Below are 17401 nucleotides of genomic sequence, written 5' to 3' on the forward strand. Positions count from 1 at the left end.
CACTCTGACATTATTTTGCTGCCATCTCCTGGAGTTCATTTATTCCCACAGTCTTTCTTTTTCTTTTTTTCTTTTTCTTTTTTTTAAGAGGGCTGTTCTTCTGTCATCATACTCCTCAGTAAAGACTCAAAGATCCCTGTATACTTTTTTTGTGTAATGCTCAGCTACATTTAGAAAGAAACTCATTATAGGCTACTATAAACATCCTTATAGCCCCCCCAAAATGTTTCTTTTTGTTATTTTTCTATCTTCTATCATTCAATGTGTGAAAATGTTTGTAATCCAAATTGCTTAAAGGTAGCGTTTAGGTTTATTTATTCTGTATTTATGCTAAGATTGTGCTCCCATCATTTAACACATATAGAGTTTTAATACCTCAGTGCTGCGATTCTTCTATTTGCGACAATCGCTGCTTACTTCCGAGTTAAACTAAGAAAACGAGGACGAAGCCTACATTTCCCGTCGGCCCCCGCGGTGATTTCTCCGGAAGAAAACCTTGGCTTTTTCCTTTGCACTTCCTCTTTCCGTCAACGGAGTTTAGGTAGGATGTCTACTTTCTGATCCCCGTCCTAAAAATCTGTTCTAAATCCAGATTTAATTAGGCCATCCGCTTTAAAAAGACATGTCTAAATACGGAACAAGTGTATAAGACTAAGACCTAACGAGCATTTTAACGACAGACTTTTGATTTTAAGTTTTTTTTTCGTGCTTGTGTGTCCCTGTTGGGCGACATGGCGCACTTACAGCGGTGTGCTGGTAGCTAAAAGGCCGGCAGCCTTTCATATGAGCAAATTTGGCAAGCTGCTAATAATTAAATTTGTATATACTCGTGTAAGTGTTGGAATAAAGGAAATTTGTGTTAAACCTGAACCGTTACTTTAACAAATTGACTTAACGGAGGCTAGCTTGGCGGGCTAACGACAGCTAGCATTATGAGAGATGTATTACTGCATATGAGAAGCCAAACTCGCTTTGTGCAGTGTTTCAGCCACTATACCGACAAACATACATAAGCTTTAAGTTAAAGTTCCCATAAAGGAAAACTTAATGTGACTTTACATTAGTAGCAGCCCTGTTAGCATTTCATATGTCAAGCCGACAGATACGTGTCTGTTTCAAGCTTTTAAAAACCAGTGGAACTCATTAAATCCTCACATTTAAACTCAGGCCTTTGAAACGTTTTCTTTAACTTGCTACTGGTTAAATGTTTGCTTTAAAGTGTTTTTATGTATCATAAGTTAAGGTTGGATCCATTCAATGAGGTTTAGCTTTAGTAATTACTACACAGGTCTGCTTAGAGGGGTAGCCACATGTTTCTCTCTGTTTTGACCTGTTTGATGGAGATGCTGGATTTAATTTTATCCTGTATTAAACAAGACACTAGAATGTAACTTTTTTTTTTTTTCATTAAATGCTCTGTTTTTCAGTACACGATGGGACGTGTAATCAGGGGACAGAGAAAAGGTGCGGGCTCTGTGTTTAAAGCCCACGTCAAGCACAGGAAAGGTGCTGCTAAACTCCGTCACATTGACTTCGCTGAACGCCATGGTTACATCAAGGGGATTGTGAAGGTAATTTGATGATAAATCCGAGCTGTTTTGGGCAGTGGTGAGGGTGGACGGATTTGTAATGTCTTTCCTGCTGGTTTCCCCTTGCAGGACATTATCCACGACCCTGGCCGTGGTGCCCCCCTGGCCAAAGTGGCCTTCCGTGACCCATACCGGTTCAAGAAGAGGACGGAGCTCTTCATTGCTGCCGAGGGCATCCACACCGGACAGTTCATCTACTGTGGCAAGAAGGGTAAGACGCTGAGCAAGGGTGTATGAGCTGCTCTTAGATTTTCATCTGTTGCCATGGATCTTTCCACAACGTGACGCTAATGCATGAATTATATTTCTGCGTCCGATCTTACACCATAGCTGGATCCCCATTTTAACCTTACGCCACAACCTGCTACATAATCTGGCATCCATCTCCTGAGAAATGTAACTAAACATCAGGTCGACACATAAAAAGATGACTTGAATGGCGTGGAAAGTTGAGGTGTACGGATGAAAGTAGTTTCCGGTTACTGTGCAAGTTATGACATAGATTTCCCACAGAAGTCTAAATCAAGCTTGAGAAGGAATTTTGGACCTCTGTCTCACTCAGACTCTCTTTTAAAGTTCCTGTTAAGATTGAGTGGCTTCAGAGGTGGCAGTAGTTCCAGGGAGCCATGTAATGATATGATTTAATGTTTTCCTGTCATAAAGTTAGTCACAGGAGTAATGATCATATATGATATAGGAGCTGATAGAATATGCAACATACAGAGCAACTCGACAAGAAGCTGCCTGAATGTTTTCTGCTCTTTCATAGTTTGGGTTAGTGCTGGACACACTTGAGATCTCAACTTCACTCTCTGTGTTTTCACTCATAAGTCTTAAAGTCCTTGCAGGATGTAGCTGTTAAAGTTGTTTTTTAGCTTTAGTCAAAGTGTAATTACACTACTTGATTACTTTTATTTGTATTTCCTTCTACATGAATAAAAATCAGCATTTCCTTCATTGATAATGGTGCTGTTGTGCAGAGAGTCAGCTGTTTGGGACTGCCGTGATGTTTTTTATTTTAATATCTGCTGACAGAAACTCAACAGTTTGAAGGCATTTACACACTTTTTTTTTAAACTTGGTATCTGTAGTTTTGGGGCTGTGGTCCACACTTGTGCTTTGTGGGGACAGAAGAAGCACCCAGTACCATGTGTTTGGTAGTAGAAGATGGCGACAGTTGCCCTCCTGTACTTGTTATGGGGTTGGAACCAGCAGCTCTATTCTGATATATAGGTCAGGACTTCAGCTGTCCTCAGCCACACTGCCCACTTCAGGGGGATCTCTGTTTTCCCCTGAGACTTTTAAGTTGTGGTTGTTAAATGACAAACATGATAACAGCAATTTTAACCATGAAGTGTGTAATGTTTGAGCTTTCATCTGCATGGTTAAATATTTTCTGGTCTAAAAATAAATCTGTTCCATTGGTGGTCCTTGATGGAGAAGATGGATAAAGTTATCTGAATGAACCACAAGATGTTTTAATAATAATTTTCAGTCTCAGTGTTGGTTCTAATTGAACTATTGTCTTATTTAGCTCATTAAGCAAAGATGAGCATCCGTGAAAATAGCAGAAGAATTCTAGGGTGTAATCAGAGGGCGATTATTTGCTTTTGTGCTGTGCAGCACCTGCTTATCTGCTGCCTCGTGTTTCTGTTACATTTTTTGATTACCTGTCTTCAGTCAGCCTCCAATGAAACGCGAACAGAGCTGTTGCTTAGGTGACACTGTTTTCAGATTGTCAGATGGAAGTTTGAAGCTTGTCCTCTCATCCCTTGTCCCACAGCTCAGCTGAACATTGGTAATGTCTTGCCCGTTGGCACAATGCCTGAGGGAACCATCATCTGCTGCCTTGAGGAGAAGCCCGGTGACAGAGGCAAGCTGGCCCGTGCTTCAGGAAACTACGCCACAGTCATCTCCCACAACCCCGAGACCAAGAAGTCCAGAGTCAAGCTGCCCTCAGGCGCCAAGAAGGTCATTGCCTCTGCCAACAGAGCCGTCGTTGGTAAGAAAGCGTAACGAAACAGCCGCGCATTTGATCTAGTCTTTGGACTGAGGAAAGCATTTAAACGTGTCTGCCCTCCTTCTGTGGTGAAGGTGTCGTTGCTGGAGGTGGACGTATTGACAAGCCCATCCTGAAGGCCGGTCGTGCCTACCACAAGTACAAGGCCAAGAGGAACTGCTGGCCACGTGTCCGTGGTGTGGCTATGAACGTAAGTGAACATGAGCGTACCGGCACTGTGCTGCGATTAGAAACGCATACAGGACTGCAGGCAGAGCAGCAGACAGATGCATGTATTTATGCATTGAACTGAAAGACATGTCATGTAGGCAGATAATCAGATTGTGTTATTTTGGGCATTGAATCTTTAGAAAAGTTTACTATGGAGCCCCATAAAAAGTCTCAGCACTGATGCAGATGATTGCCTATTCTCAGAGGTGGTGAAGATAATAGCTAATCACTCAGTATTACAGTTACCCTAATGGGTTTCCAGAAGAGTCTGCAGAACTCACACACACTGCAATGAGTCTGTGGGCGGGCGAATCTCAAAACGTTTAGAGGAACAACCTGCTTTGAGGTTTTAGATGGTGCTGCCTGTGTTGTCAGAGCACCAACCACATGAAGAAAGTCCATGTTTGAGCCTTTCTGGTCACAAAGAAAACAATCTTTATTGAACATATGAAATAAAGGCCTGTTGGTTCTGATTCTCAGAGCTAAGAGGCTGGTGAAAGGATGTTTATCACAATACCTGGTTGTGTGCTTGCTGTTAAATTAGTCAGTGAGGAAGAAAAGAGTAGAGGATGGATTCCCTTTTGAAAGTCCTCATACTAAAGATGCTTCTCCCCCCCCTCTCCTGTCCTCCTGCAGCCTGTTGAGCATCCCTTCGGTGGTGGTAACCATCAGCACATCGGCAAACCCTCAACAATCAGGAGGGATGCACCTGCTGGTCGCAAGGTCGGTCTTATTGCTGCCCGTCGTACAGGCAGACTGCGCGGAACAAAGACCGTCCAGGAGAAGGAGAACTAAATCTGACCGTGTTGATAATAAAAACCTGTTCCAAAACATTTGATTGGCTGAAGTCATTCCGGAGTCCACACCACATACAAAACAATGAACCCCATTTCAGTGAGGTGGTTAGATGAGCAGGTTTTCCTTGTGTGAAACTGAGTAGTTGCAGAATTTTAAAGGTGAAGCTGTGATATTATAATCTGAAGTTAAATTTGACAGTGTTGACTTTGCTCAACAAGCTTTCAACAAAAAGGAATATAGTGGGGGGGGGGTTCTTCCTGAGTTGTGATAATCAGGAGCAGGTGTTTCAGCTGTCACACCAGCAAAGCTTTAACACAATTTAAAAAAATACTCAACAGATGTTTTTTAACCCTGTTAAGGCTAATTAGTTTTTAATTTGAAACAATTTGTATACAAGTTAGAATTTGCATCAGGTTTTAAAGATTTAGTCAGATTTACTGGGGGAAAACAAATCACACTGAGGTCACCAGTTATTATTTTACTGTTTGGTGACAGGAATAACTTGTTATACCAAATCCCTTTGTCTTAATCTTTGTTTTTAGGTTATGGTCTTTGAGGAGCGAGGGTCGGAGTGTTTCCCTTATCTGAAAGATTTCAAAAGTTCTTTGGGGTTTTTTGGAAAACAAAATCAATTTTAGCTGCTTTAGTGTAGTGACCACTTCTAAACACTAGAGGGCATCTTATTGGGCAGGTGATTGAACTTTCAATGCATTGAAGTATATAAGCAATAAAATAGCCTGACCTTAGTAATTCATCCCTGCTCTCAGCCTTCTGAGTGTGACCCAGAAATCAGTAATAGTGAAGGGTACGTGGAAAACAGACTGGAGACTTGATGGAGGCGAAACAGCCACCCTCTTTGTTAAAGAGACTTAATTATTTTGCTCTTGTGGCCACTATGTAAGATTCACACTTTCAACAAATACTATGTGCTTTTCAAAGTATGACTCCCTTGAAGTTGGGCCTTTATTAAGGCACAGATTCAGTAAAAGTCACACTGCACACACAAGTTGTTTGTGGCAGTTGTTTGAAGAGCTAGTCTTTTTTTATTAAGTTTTGTTAAACAGTTTAGTTTTTAGTCAAACATATTTAATTGACATTGTAAAAGGAAAAAAAGTCATTTTACTACATGGCTGCTACCTCGCATCTTCGGTGGGAGGTACCAAAGGGGAAGGGGAGGAATTGAGGATGTGCAGTTCAGGAAATGAGTGTGAGTGTCTCTGATAGACAGAGATTTGAGACATTTTCACAGCAGTCAGGTTTTGGCCATCAAAGCAGGAGCACCACAGCTGTAATTTATTAGTGGTGGATTCCATTTAGTGGAGACCCGTCCAGGGACAAATTGATGTACATTTATCAATTAACCAATCGCTCAACAGAACAGTTCATGCAGAATCGAAAACAAGTCAAGTATCTTCTGAACTGTCCAACGCTTAAAAATGACACGCAGGCAAGATTCCATGTTCTTTATTTGCTAAGGGCGCAATGCTTTTTTTTTTTTGTTATATTTCTGTGCACAAAAAACCTCACAAAGTGAAAGTCCACATCGCGACTGTAGCTCCAGAATTCAACGTCACACCATGGCCAAAACAAAAGTCGGCAAAAAACAGGGCGCAGAACTCTGTACAGTCAAATATCTTCTTTAAAAATAACACAAGGACAAAAATGTTCCTCTTAAATCAAATTCTATTTTTTTAGTGAAATACAACAAAATAAATTCTATAAAATAAGAGCAAAATATTTAAATATAATACGGTGGGCAGAATATTTTCATTTGCAGGAGTATTTGGTATGTTTTTGACAAAATAAAAGAAAAAAAATGAATAAAAAAAAGAAAATTACACGCATTCAAGTTACCAATTAAATACAGTATTTACTGATGTTTACCTTTACTCCTACATAATCACAAGTTAGCTCAAGTTGCAACATGACTAACCAGCCGCTATTCTTACGGTAAAACCCTGCTGTGGGACCTACTCTCAAAGGTGGGGATGGGTGGGGTTAGGTGGGGTGGGTGCTCGCTGCTGCTCAGGATCAGTCACATCATCCCAAACCGCAGCCAGATGCCAAACCTGACCAGCTCCACGGCAGAAAGGAGGCCGATGGGCAACAAAGTCTGTCTACGACTAGGCTCTATTGAAGAGACAGAAGCAAACCACACAGTCTATTATACACCAGAAAGCCCAGTACAGCAGTTCTGTTGCATATGTGTTCATTTTCCTATAGATGAAAGCTAAAGTTGTCTAACCCACCGAAACTGACTGCCAAATGTGAAGTTGGAGGATTATAATGTGCAATTGAAAAGCCACTTATTCATACATTGGTTCCAAAAAAACAAAAAAAGTATCGCCCTCTTTGTAGACAGGGTAGATGAGTAGAAAAAAAGACAACCTAAAGGGAAACAACACCCCTCTGGAGATGTGGATTAAGAACAGCTTTTAGGTTGTTATGATCACAAGTCTTCCCATGGGCTACACTATTCTGGTGAGAAGCCATGCTAAATGTTACAGCATATTAACTAGAGCTTCAGAAAGGATTGAATTAATTACCAGAACCAAAAAAAAAAAGAAAAAAAAAAGACAAAAGTGAGAGAAAGGCAATGAGTTTCAGAGCAATGTTGCATCAATGCTGTTTCACATCAACCAAACACCATTAAAGTCCACCCAACCATTCCACGTCTCGCAGTAAAACCCAACCACAGCTCGGGGGTTGATTTGGCGTGGGTCGTAAGGTTGCCAAGGAGCTTAAGAAGAATATAATTATGATGATAACAATGCGTCCTTCTACAGGTGAATGACCAGAAACCGTCCGATGGCAGAACAAAGTTTTACTGCTGAGCATGGGTGATAAAACAAAGGAGTTGTTGTCTTCTTACAGTTTTTTTTTCTGGGGGGGAATTTTTATTATTTATAATATCCATTTTGTTTTTCATAACATCTGCAACATCTCCCAACAGCAAACCACACAGAGTTATGCTACTGGGGAATCTGAACAGTCAAAAACATTAACATACTATGTACACCTTTTCGTCGTGTAGACAAGCGCATCAGCATCGTCAGCTCCAGGTAAATTTGTTTTTTTCGTTATTAGAACTCTTGTCCACTCCCTCGCCTCTGCAGCCGAGAACGGGCCCCTGTCACACAGTCAGGCGGCCTCAGGTCAGGGGAGAGCGTCTCCCGCAGGCTGTCGGGGGGAGTGGGGACAGTGGAGAGAGAAGTGGCCAGGCTCTACCCTGCCCTGGGGCCAGAGAGAGGGAAAGAGAAAGGTGGGACCCGGCGAGAGGAGAGAGTGGGACGATGGAGGCTCGAGGCACAGCAGAGGAAGGGAGGGGGAGGTTACTCCTTAGGCGGGGCGGGCGCTGGGGTGGAGGTGGGGGCGGGAGCGACCTCCTCTGTGCCCTCCCAGTTCTCTTGTGCTCGCGGGCCTGTTCCTGGAGTGGTACCGGGGGCAGGGGCGGGGGCGGAAGTCTGGGTCGGGGCTGGAGTCGGAGCGGAGGCCGGACCGGGGCGCTGGGGGTTGTTCATGTGCTGAGCAGCAGGCCCGGTGTACGGCTGCCCATGAGGGTGGTTGTTCTGTTCGGGGGGAGAGCGTGGAGAAAAATCAGCACATCATATAAGAAATGCACTCAAATGAAAACATGACATGCTTTAATTGCATCCACAGCCACGTGTTTTATGCACGTGCAACGCTGCTGGGGCCAATAACTCCAAACTAATCTAAACTGACAGACCTCACCTCTGCTGCTGAATCAGTAAAAACATCAGAGCCACATTTCTTCACTACAGTCAACATGTGCACCACAGATTGTTTTTAGTCCGTGTTTGCTTGCTGTAAATGCACTAAACAGGAAATTACCCTGCCTTTCACGAAGCAGAACCTATAAAATTTTTTAAAAAAATCCCCATCTATGACTAGTAATGTATGTCTTCAGTAGGGATAAATGCCCTGACAGCCACAGAGTCACTCAAGGTGAAGCCACATGCCGCTTCCTGTCTACATTTTACTTGCACTTGACCTCAAAGACGGATGAAGTGTTTCTGATGAAAGAAATGAGCCTGGTGTGGTAAATTACTGAATACACAGACAAAACGTGCCAAAATCAGTGTAAAGGGATGAACTCAAGTACAGTTTGTACTCGGGGAAGGACACAAAGTTGTCTGCAGTACAGCATTATCACAAACTGACAAACCTGAGTCACTGATTGTGTGAGTGCTTGGGCACGAAATAATACTCAGGAAAAAACACTTTTCACCATGGTTACCAGCATCATTAACAGATAATACAAGACTCGCTACGGGGATGGAAACCACTGTCTAAGACTGCGTTCTTTTACCTGTGCAATATGAAAACTCGAGAACATCCTGTCTCAGAGTGACACTGAAAAAACACTTCACAAGCTCCGCACTTCTGGGATGGATTTATTTATTTATTTTTGTAAAATCAGGTGTCGTAACCCCTCCCTGAAAAGTTTCCAGTTAAGCAAAAGTTGTTGGCAAACAGAAACTAGGAGATGTCATATTTCTATGTCCCTGTTAAATCCAGAATTCATCTTAAAGTCTTTCCTCTCACACACCAAAGTTCAGAAACCCCATGTTCAGCTAGCAGGCCCCTCTGCTGTGGACCGAGCTCCCAGTTTGAGTATGGGAGACAAATACTTGAACTGTACTATAAGATTATCCTTTTTTCTTTAGTAAAGAGCTGGATACTCTCTTAGTTATGCTGCTAAAAGCTTAGGCTGCTTTCTATTGCAAGTTCTTTTCCTCACATGTTATGATTTAGAAAGATAGAACATCCTTTCATGGGAATGGGCAGTAAGCTGTCCTCTGAGACACTACCTGCTGAAACTGGGTTGTTCCGGGAGAATGTGGGTACAGAGACGTATCCTCAGGTGGGGAGGAGTCCTGATCATCGGGTGCTTCCTGTTCATCTGGCTCCTAGAATAAAAGAGATGAATATATGTTTGTAATCACATATCAAGACAAAAACTGGAAATGTGCTCATCTATTTGAACAAAGTATAATAGTCTGACATCAGAGAGTAGCTTGTGTGGGAAAGTCAAACTTCCTACTGTGTTGTCAAGTAAATAAGGTTTAGGAGATTGAATTATGTGTGTGGGTGGCGTCTACAGCTGAGAGCATGAAAAAATGGAGCTAACAGAAGGTGCACATGAACCTCTACTGTGGAGGCAATTTCAGTGCGTCGTTTTTAAAGGACAAGGCTCATTGGCATTTGTACTTTTATCATGCTATATCGAATAACATCAGCCTCATCGTTTTACAGTCTTATCTCTGAGGCAAGGTCAAGTACACATCAACATTACAACATGATGTAACGGACAGGACCTGAAAGCTATCTGAAACATCACGAGTTTATAAACTTTTCAATTTAGCTTTTGTTCATTATTTTGTCACAGATTAAAACTTAATACTATGAATATGATAAGTTCTGGCTTTTGATTTGATCCAAATAACAAAACTGACAGCTTCACATTAGGGGCTGCTTACGCCTTTAAGAGTAATGTGCAACCTTTGAGATCTAGAAATGTACAAATCTGCAAAACAGCGGCTAAAAAAGCACAACGGCTTAACAGTTAAAATACTGTAACTAGCATTGAATGCTCAAGTACAGCTGAGGCTAGGAGATGCAGGTGGCTGGCCGTACCACACTGCAAGTTGGGGAGGAAGCAAAAACTGGCAAAAGAGCACTAGACTGAGATTGAAGACTGGCTATGTCAGTGCTGCTGAGACTGGGCAACAGGACAGGAAGAGAACAAAGATCTGTTCACTGTGTGCAGCTGCGTAACATGACTTCTCATGCTTAGTTACACTACATAGCATCTCATATCTCACCAGTGGCCAGTACACCTTGCCTTTTACTTGAACAGCCAAGAAATGATTTATTTTTTTTTTTTTTTTTAAATAAAATATCATGTACGCTCACAATCTGCTTTACCTACGCAGAGTGGACATGTACAAAATTGGAGTAGTTTACTCTAACTGCACATCCTAAATTATTTACATGACATTTATATTGAAAATACATGCAAAAGGCTCATCGTCATAGTGTTTCAAGCCTCTGATTAATCTACAAGAAACTCAAAGCTGTGCAATTCGATTTAAACTAGTGTTAAATGTGATGGAAGCTAAAACTGTTGTTTCTCTGCTGATTCTTTTGGTAGGTTTTGTCTCACTTCCTTCTTTTATGTCGTGGTGCCTGGAATACTGACCTTCCCTGGGCTTCCCTGAGTACACTTGAGCTGTGTATGGAATATTACAGGAGAAGTGTGTCATTTGACTGGATTTTCCATTCATAAAAAAATATATACAAGTAACGCATTTTAAGTGAAAACAACACAATCATATCTGTGTGTATTGTGAACTGCAGCCATGTAAACAACACAGAGTCAAACATGGTAAGCTGTACTTTAATCAAGCTCAGTTTCTTTTAGCTGAGCACTTAGATTCCAGATAATTTACTCTCTGTATGTTTAAAAAAAAATCAGGATACAAAGCTAAAAATACACAACACATTTCGTGCGTAACTACAAGAGGTAGAGAAAATGGTAAATTACAAATTTTCTGATCGGCTTAATATTCGATTAATCGCCGTGTTAGTACTCATACATATCCACATGTTAAATGCTGGTCATGTTAGACCATTCATTTGGGCTATTTGTGTTGAAGTGATGTGATACACATTCACATTCAGCCTCAGTCTTACAATATTTTTTCTGTTACCTCTCCCTAAGACTGCAAGATAGTGTTAAAGAGAATCTGTGGGTGTGTACAGTACAAGGTTAATGGTATTACCTCCTCGGGACAGAGCTCACAGGCCTTGGCCAGTGTCATACGTGCACTGTGAGAGCGCTCCAGGAAATATCCGTTGGAGGTCTCGTTGCTCTGAACAGGAGGTGACCAGTTGTTGTAGGTGTACTGTGGATTTCCTGTGTATGGCCTCCTTTCCAGCTCATCGCCCAGCCACTCCACTGCCCACGTCCACTTTCGCTTCAGGTCACCGTTACTCTGTACAGACAAGCACAGAAATGTAACAAACGTTTAAATGTTTTAAAGCTTCCAGTCTTTTCACATGCCAAAGCACATCAATATACCTCTTTCTTGTTGTTATGTTACTTAGTGCTTACTTTGGTCTGCATTAGTTAAAGAGAGACAGCCTGTTTACCTGTAAGATCTGGTAAGCCACAGAGCAGTTGCTGAAAAGGGCCACCATGCACTTAATGCACTGATAAGCTCGTTTCTGATAGTGGTTCTTGGAGCGCTGGATGGTGTCAAAAAGCCCATCTCTGTCATCGGGAATGCCCTTCAGCGCATTGTGAATCCTACACACACAAAAAGAAGCAAAGGAGAAATTTAAAACCACGTTCAAGTTTAAAAATTGTAACTTTCTGCACTCAGCAATCAAGTCTGACCTGTGTGTTTGCCAGGAGTCCTCGATGAGCAGGATTTGTAGCAGCAAGTCCAGGTAAGGCCTCAGCTCATAGGTGTACGAGTATGCCACCTGCAGACAATGTGTACAGTCTAATTACAAGCACTTGTAGACGTTTATAAGTAAGAAACCTATGGAGTTCTGAATATCATGTTGCTCTGAAGAAGCATTAGATGTTTACCTGCCAGAGCAGCTCACTGAGCACAGTGGAGGAGAACTGAGGGTTCTCCCAACAGCTGAAGCGAAGCAGCTTCACTGTCTCTTCAGAGTTGCTGCAGTCCTCAATGATCTTCTTCACGTAGCTCGTCCTCACAAACAGGATCTCTGCCACCAGCTGCTGCACAGGCATCACTGGAGCCGTCAGGTTGGTGTCCCCATATGGGTTAGGAAGAGGGGGATTACCTGCAGGAAATACAAAACAAAAGTTAAGATGGACTATCCTACAAATGCAGGCGGATATTAGCAAAGTCCCTCATTCATCATCTTTGAGAGCCCTCAGCTCCAAGCTGTGCCTACACAGCACAGAGGCTCAGAGTGGCTGTTTGTCAGTCACTAGATCCTGAGCAAGGATGAAAATCCTCACTGGGCTCTCACTAACCCTTTTCACACAATCACTTGTTCACTTTAACTGAGCTCATACAACTTGTGCCTAAAAGGAGAAGGGGGGGGGGGGGAACCCCAACAACTCACCATTGATGGAGGACTGCATGCGTGAAGAGACGTCACAACAGCGAACCAGCTGAGAGACGACAGTGTAGAGCTTGCCCAGTTCAGCATACTGATACTTAATTGGAGGGCCAGGCCCCTCGTCCAGAGCGACCAACATGAACGTGGCAGGAACATTCAGCTTCAGCAGTTGCGTCTTTTCAGCCAGGCCTGCATGTGGCAGGAGTAATGACAGGTCAGAAAAAAGTAAAAGCATTCCAAGCACCAAATAACTTTAATTATTAAAGAACTGAATTATAATTTACATAAAATTTTGTAGAATTCATTGAGGAACAAATGTACATAAAAGCTTAACAATCTCTGTGCGCTCCTTACCCAGATTGGCGTACATGACAAAGAGGTTGAAGTACTGCTGCAGATGACGGCCGTGCTCAGAAACTTCTCGTCTGAGCAGGTTGAGGACAGCTCTCAATAAGTGGTCACTTAGACTGAGGTTATCACAGCCCTAAAACACAAACATGAAATCAGTTGGAGTCCATCAAAGGCATCGTGTTAACATGTGAGGCCAGACAGAGCGAATTAAAGTCGTTTTTCCAGTGCCCAGATGTAAGCCTGGCACCAACCTGAGCTGAGGGTCCAGGCGAGGCAGTGGGGGAGGGGCAGGGGCCATCTTGCAGGGAGAAGTGAGCGATGAAGACAATGAGCTTGGCAAATGCCCCACGGACCTCAGCGCTCGGGCACTCAAGCAGGTACTCAGAGAACCGGTTAGGATAAGCAAACAGAACGTTGTGTGCAAACCAGTAGCGTACATTCTTACTGTGTCTCAGCAGGATGCAAAGGGCATCATACCTAGAGGGGAAAACAAGATAAACATGTGTAAACAAGGGCAGGAACACTTGAGGGGGAAAAAAAAGGAAAAAAGAAACAGCAAGGCTCACCAGTCACTGGCAGGACCCCGTACTACTTTCTTGGTGTGAAAACCTGTGCTGAAGAGAAACCTAGCAGCCAGCTGAGCACTTATCATAGCAATCTCCTCTGCCTCTGGCAAAAGGTGGTCTTGTCCTAAAAGAAAGAGTAGTGGTTACCAAAACAAAGAAAATATTCCATGTAACTGCAGCTAATTCTTCAATGCTTAAACATGCAACTAAGGCTTCACGCAACTACTTCTCCTTAAAGTAACTACTGCACATCAACAGAGCTGGCTAAGAAACACACAAAGGAAGTGAAATATGCAACTCCACTGGAGTGTGTAAATAGCAAACAGACATTTCCTTTGTTTGGAGTTAGATGAAACATGAAATGCACATAATGAAACAGCAGATGGGAAGTTGTCGGCTCACAAAATGAGGCAGCAGCTTAAAGGCTCAGAGCAAGCTCAAATAAAATGCGAAACTACCTAAACTGACACAGTTTTCTTATTTTCTTATGATCAGAACAAATTCTGTGTTTTTGGGGTTATGGCATCACTGGGCTCTGGTTCAAATAATAATGCATCAGAGCTTTGTAATGCCTAACACAGAGGTAGTGCAGTATTAAGCAGTCTGTGCTGACCTACTAAACATCAATTTTTTTTTCCCCTCCATGAGAATTTTATTTATAACATTGAGTTGAGTGAGATATAATATATACATATAATTTTTTTTTAGGCATAGATTAGTGATACAAATATTTTTGGCAGCAGCTGTATCTTTAAGAGAGAAGCTTTGAAACCCACAGATCAGATACAATGAGGAATTAATCAAAAAGATCAAAGTAGGTTTCAGGGGGAATTTAAGAGCACGGCCATTACTGGAGGAACAACACAATCTGTGCATCAGTAATGAAATACATGCTATTATTTTTCATACAACCTGTCAACATGAGTGGATGGTTGGACTGTCTTATCTGAGTATTGTTTATTTTATTCTCGCTGGTATCATTTTATCGATTGCCTGTTTTCATTGCCATCTTGTTCAGGTCTCCCTCTCTTAAGAGGCTTTCCAGATTACATGGACCTTACCTTGATTAATAAAATGATCAAACACAGCTATATTAGCTGGTGTTTGCAACCATGATTTACCAACATGATATCTGGCAGCAGATGGCTTTGTAAACATCTGCTACAGTTAATGTTTCCAGTATTGGAACCATGTCTCAAAAGGTCTGAGCAAACATAAAGCAAAAAGAAACTAGCACTAAACTAAACTCTAGCTAAAAAGAGTCATTCGTTTTTTCGGATCCAAAGAGTTAGCTCTGAATTTACCCGCACACACAAAACTGATGCATACCTGGAGGAGGGTTTAAATAGACACTGTTACAGGTCAGAAGTTTCTTAATGAACTGGAAATATTCCAGGCTGTATTGCATTCGGTTGTGCATGAATTGGACGTTCTGTTTGCGGACGCTGCACTCGATAACACCAGGCATCTTGACCTGATGCGGCTTAGTGGAGGAGATATTCAAGTCCGAGATGTATTTGACAAGCTCGCTGTCCTTGTCCATTGAGTCCATACGTTCGTAGAACAGGATGTAGGCATTCCACCAGCGTTTCTGCCTCCTGTACGACATCCTTTTCATCATATGATCAAAAACCTCGCCCATGTATTCCCCTCCAAAGCACTGGTTCTTCATTTCCTCCTCATCGTCCATCTTGCACTCAGTCACATCACCATCATCAAATTTATACCAGCGGTTCTTCTCACCATCACCCCCATTCCTCTGGATTATATACGAATAGTAGTGTCCGCCACTGGCCTGGCCTGAGTGGACCAGCACTCCCACCAGGCGATACTTGGAGCTGCCTGGTGGCGTCGGTTCAGAGGGCTCATTCTGTTGGATAACCTGGTTTTCCGGATTTACGTCGTCGCCTTCTAGCTTGGCCACACCTGCTACCGTGTACGGCTCCATGTCGAGCTCCCTAGGGAACTCAAAATAGTCATTAAACTTGATGGCACACTCCCTCTCCCAGTCGTAGTCGAAGCGCTTCAGCTGGATAGCGAGGACAGGAGGCAGCTTCTTGATCAGCAGACGTTTCACTGTGTCCACCTGACAGGGAGAACAAGCATCACAGATTATCTACGGCTCCTTTAAAGCAAAAAGCATAAAAACAGGTGAGGAAAAGGGAACTGGTGAGAAGTTAAACAGAGGACAACAAAGTTTGTTTAGATTCAGTGTGAAAATGATGGTAAAAGTTGGCGTGAATTTCCCATGAGCAGTTACAAGTAGAGGTGGGAATCACCATACATCCCACGATATGATATTATCACAATATTTAACTCACGATACTATCACAATATTTAACTCACAATATGATATTATCACAATATTTAACTCACGATACGATATTATTGCAATTTTTTAAAATATTTTGCGATATTCAGATTCTGTACATAAAGGTAAACGTTTTCAATATTCATTTTATCTAATATCAAAGTCTCACACTCAGTCTTTCTCTCATTTCAGTCAGTTTTATTGTTGACAAACTGAACGGTTTGTATTACAGTCTAGTCCAACTTAACTGAATGCAACCATCTGGTACAATTATAGCTATTCTGAACTATGCAATATGAAAACTATGCAGCCCCTTCAGCAACTGAAGAATTTGAAAGTAAATTAAAACAAAATATAATTTTACATTAAATAAAAAAGTTTTAAACTTAATTAAAATAAAACATGTCTTAAATTAAAATAAGTACACTGTCATGTTTATTGCTGCCAAAAAAAGAAGTTAAACACATTTGGACAGTGTCAGGATTCTTGCTTAGAAAAAGGATTAACATGCTCTGAAGTCAGAGCAGTTCCAGTCCACAAAAACCTTTTTTGTAACAAGATATCGATTTCTGCTGTCCCTGTATCGATACATTATTAGCAAACAAAATATCACGATACTACACAGTATCGATTTTTCCCCCCACCCCTAGTTACGAGCATCACATACTAAACAGAAGGACACCAACTTCTCACCTTTTTGTTACACTTCTCACAGTGGTAGGCGTTTGCTCCTTCCAGCAGATCTCCTTTTACATACTGCTCCATTGAGTCCAACAGGTTCTGATGGTTTCTGATGTCTACATTGAGTGTTGTGAACGACTCTTCACACTCATATCTGACAACACATTTTTTGTGGGTTAAGTATACAGTGTCTTAAACTGCTGCCCATATTCAGTCACCAAACACAAAGTATGTGTACTTACCTGTGTGGGCATCCTTGACAGATTTTCTGGTCAGCAAAAGATCCTCCCAGCACCTTACTGAGCATGGCAGGGTGGCCCAGTGCTTTTAAAGCCTCGTCTAAACTGTCCACCAAAGAGTTGAAAAACTCCAGTGCATCATGCTGTTCCCTCAAGTTAACTGGCTCACCCCATAACCTAAAACAGGAAGACACGGATACATTATGGTTGCTACGTTGGTCGCCTTGCTAGCAAACATTGACACCACCACAGCTCTGAAAGCATTTATAGCAGTGCTGAGGGCACAGGCACTCAGATACAACATCAACTTCGACGCTGGTGTAGGAGTAAAAGACGTTGAAGCTGGAAGCAAAGAAATCAACAAGTTTCTTTTTCCCCCCTTTCGACATCTTTTTCTTTTCAGAATAACTGTATAATCTGGGACACACTAAGCTTCTATATTGATGTGGCATTGACATTGTGGTAAAAACGGACATGATCATAGACTGCGTCTTCAACTCAACCGCTGT

General features: G+C 42.1%; 2 protein-coding genes across 10 annotated transcripts in view; one reads left to right on the top strand and one right to left on the bottom strand.

Moving 5' to 3' along the window:
• Positions 1–435: 435 nt before the first annotated feature.
• Positions 436–4652, top strand: rpl8 (ribosomal protein L8). The gene is made up of 6 exons (XM_085384436.1): positions 436–541; positions 1428–1571; positions 1659–1800; positions 3373–3591; positions 3684–3799; positions 4456–4652. Exons 2-6 carry the CDS (start codon positions 1434–1436, stop codon positions 4612–4614), a joined length of 774 nt encoding a protein of 257 aa, XP_085240562.1. The 5' UTR covers positions 436–541; positions 1428–1433; the 3' UTR covers positions 4615–4652.
• Positions 4653–6496: 1844 nt separating this feature from the next.
• The window catches only part of usp9 (ubiquitin specific peptidase 9), a 36162-nt gene continuing 25257 nt past the window's right edge, over positions 6497–17401 (bottom strand). For 7 of the 9 annotated variants that reach the window (XM_085385554.1, XM_085385555.1, XM_085385561.1 and 4 more), the window contains 14 exons: positions 16896–17069; positions 16666–16807; positions 14991–15747; positions 13662–13785; positions 13347–13572; positions 13099–13228; positions 12748–12933; positions 12239–12459; positions 12041–12129; positions 11794–11950; positions 11424–11636; positions 10841–10870; positions 9450–9548; positions 6497–8186 (listed from right to left, as the gene is read on the bottom strand). In XM_085385554.1, coding sequence (XP_085241680.1) covers positions 7950–8186; positions 9450–9548; positions 10841–10870; positions 11424–11636; positions 11794–11950; positions 12041–12129; positions 12239–12459; positions 12748–12933; positions 13099–13228; positions 13347–13572; positions 13662–13785; positions 14991–15747; positions 16666–16807; positions 16896–17069 — 2785 coding nt within the window. In that variant the 3' untranslated portion in view covers positions 6497–7949. The remainder of the gene's footprint in view (positions 8187–9449; positions 9549–10840; positions 10871–11423; positions 11637–11793; positions 11951–12040; positions 12130–12238; positions 12460–12747; positions 12934–13098; positions 13229–13346; positions 13573–13661; positions 13786–14990; positions 15748–16665; positions 16808–16895; positions 17070–17401) is intronic. The other 2 variants (XM_085385562.1, XM_085385558.1) reach the window with 1 other exon arrangement.

The sequence above is a fragment of the Rhamphochromis longiceps genome, linkage group LG16, assembly GCF_057381845.1.
Source record: "Rhamphochromis longiceps isolate RC_006_pf linkage group LG16, R_longiceps_female_GT1.1, whole genome shotgun sequence".
In the NCBI taxonomy this organism is placed as follows: domain Eukaryota; kingdom Metazoa; phylum Chordata; class Actinopteri; order Cichliformes; family Cichlidae; genus Rhamphochromis; species Rhamphochromis longiceps.

Coding starts and splice junctions, on each gene's coding strand:
- rpl8 (XM_085384436.1), top strand. CDS start 1,434: ATGGGACGTGTAATCAGGGGACAGAGAAAAGGTGCGGGCTCTGTGTTT. Junction 3,592..3,683: donor TGCCAACAGAGCCGTCGTTG/GTAAGAAAGCGT, acceptor TCTGTGGTGAAG/GTGTCGTTGCTGGAGGTGGA. Junction 3,800..4,455: donor TCCGTGGTGTGGCTATGAAC/GTAAGTGAACAT, acceptor GTCCTCCTGCAG/CCTGTTGAGCATCCCTTCGG.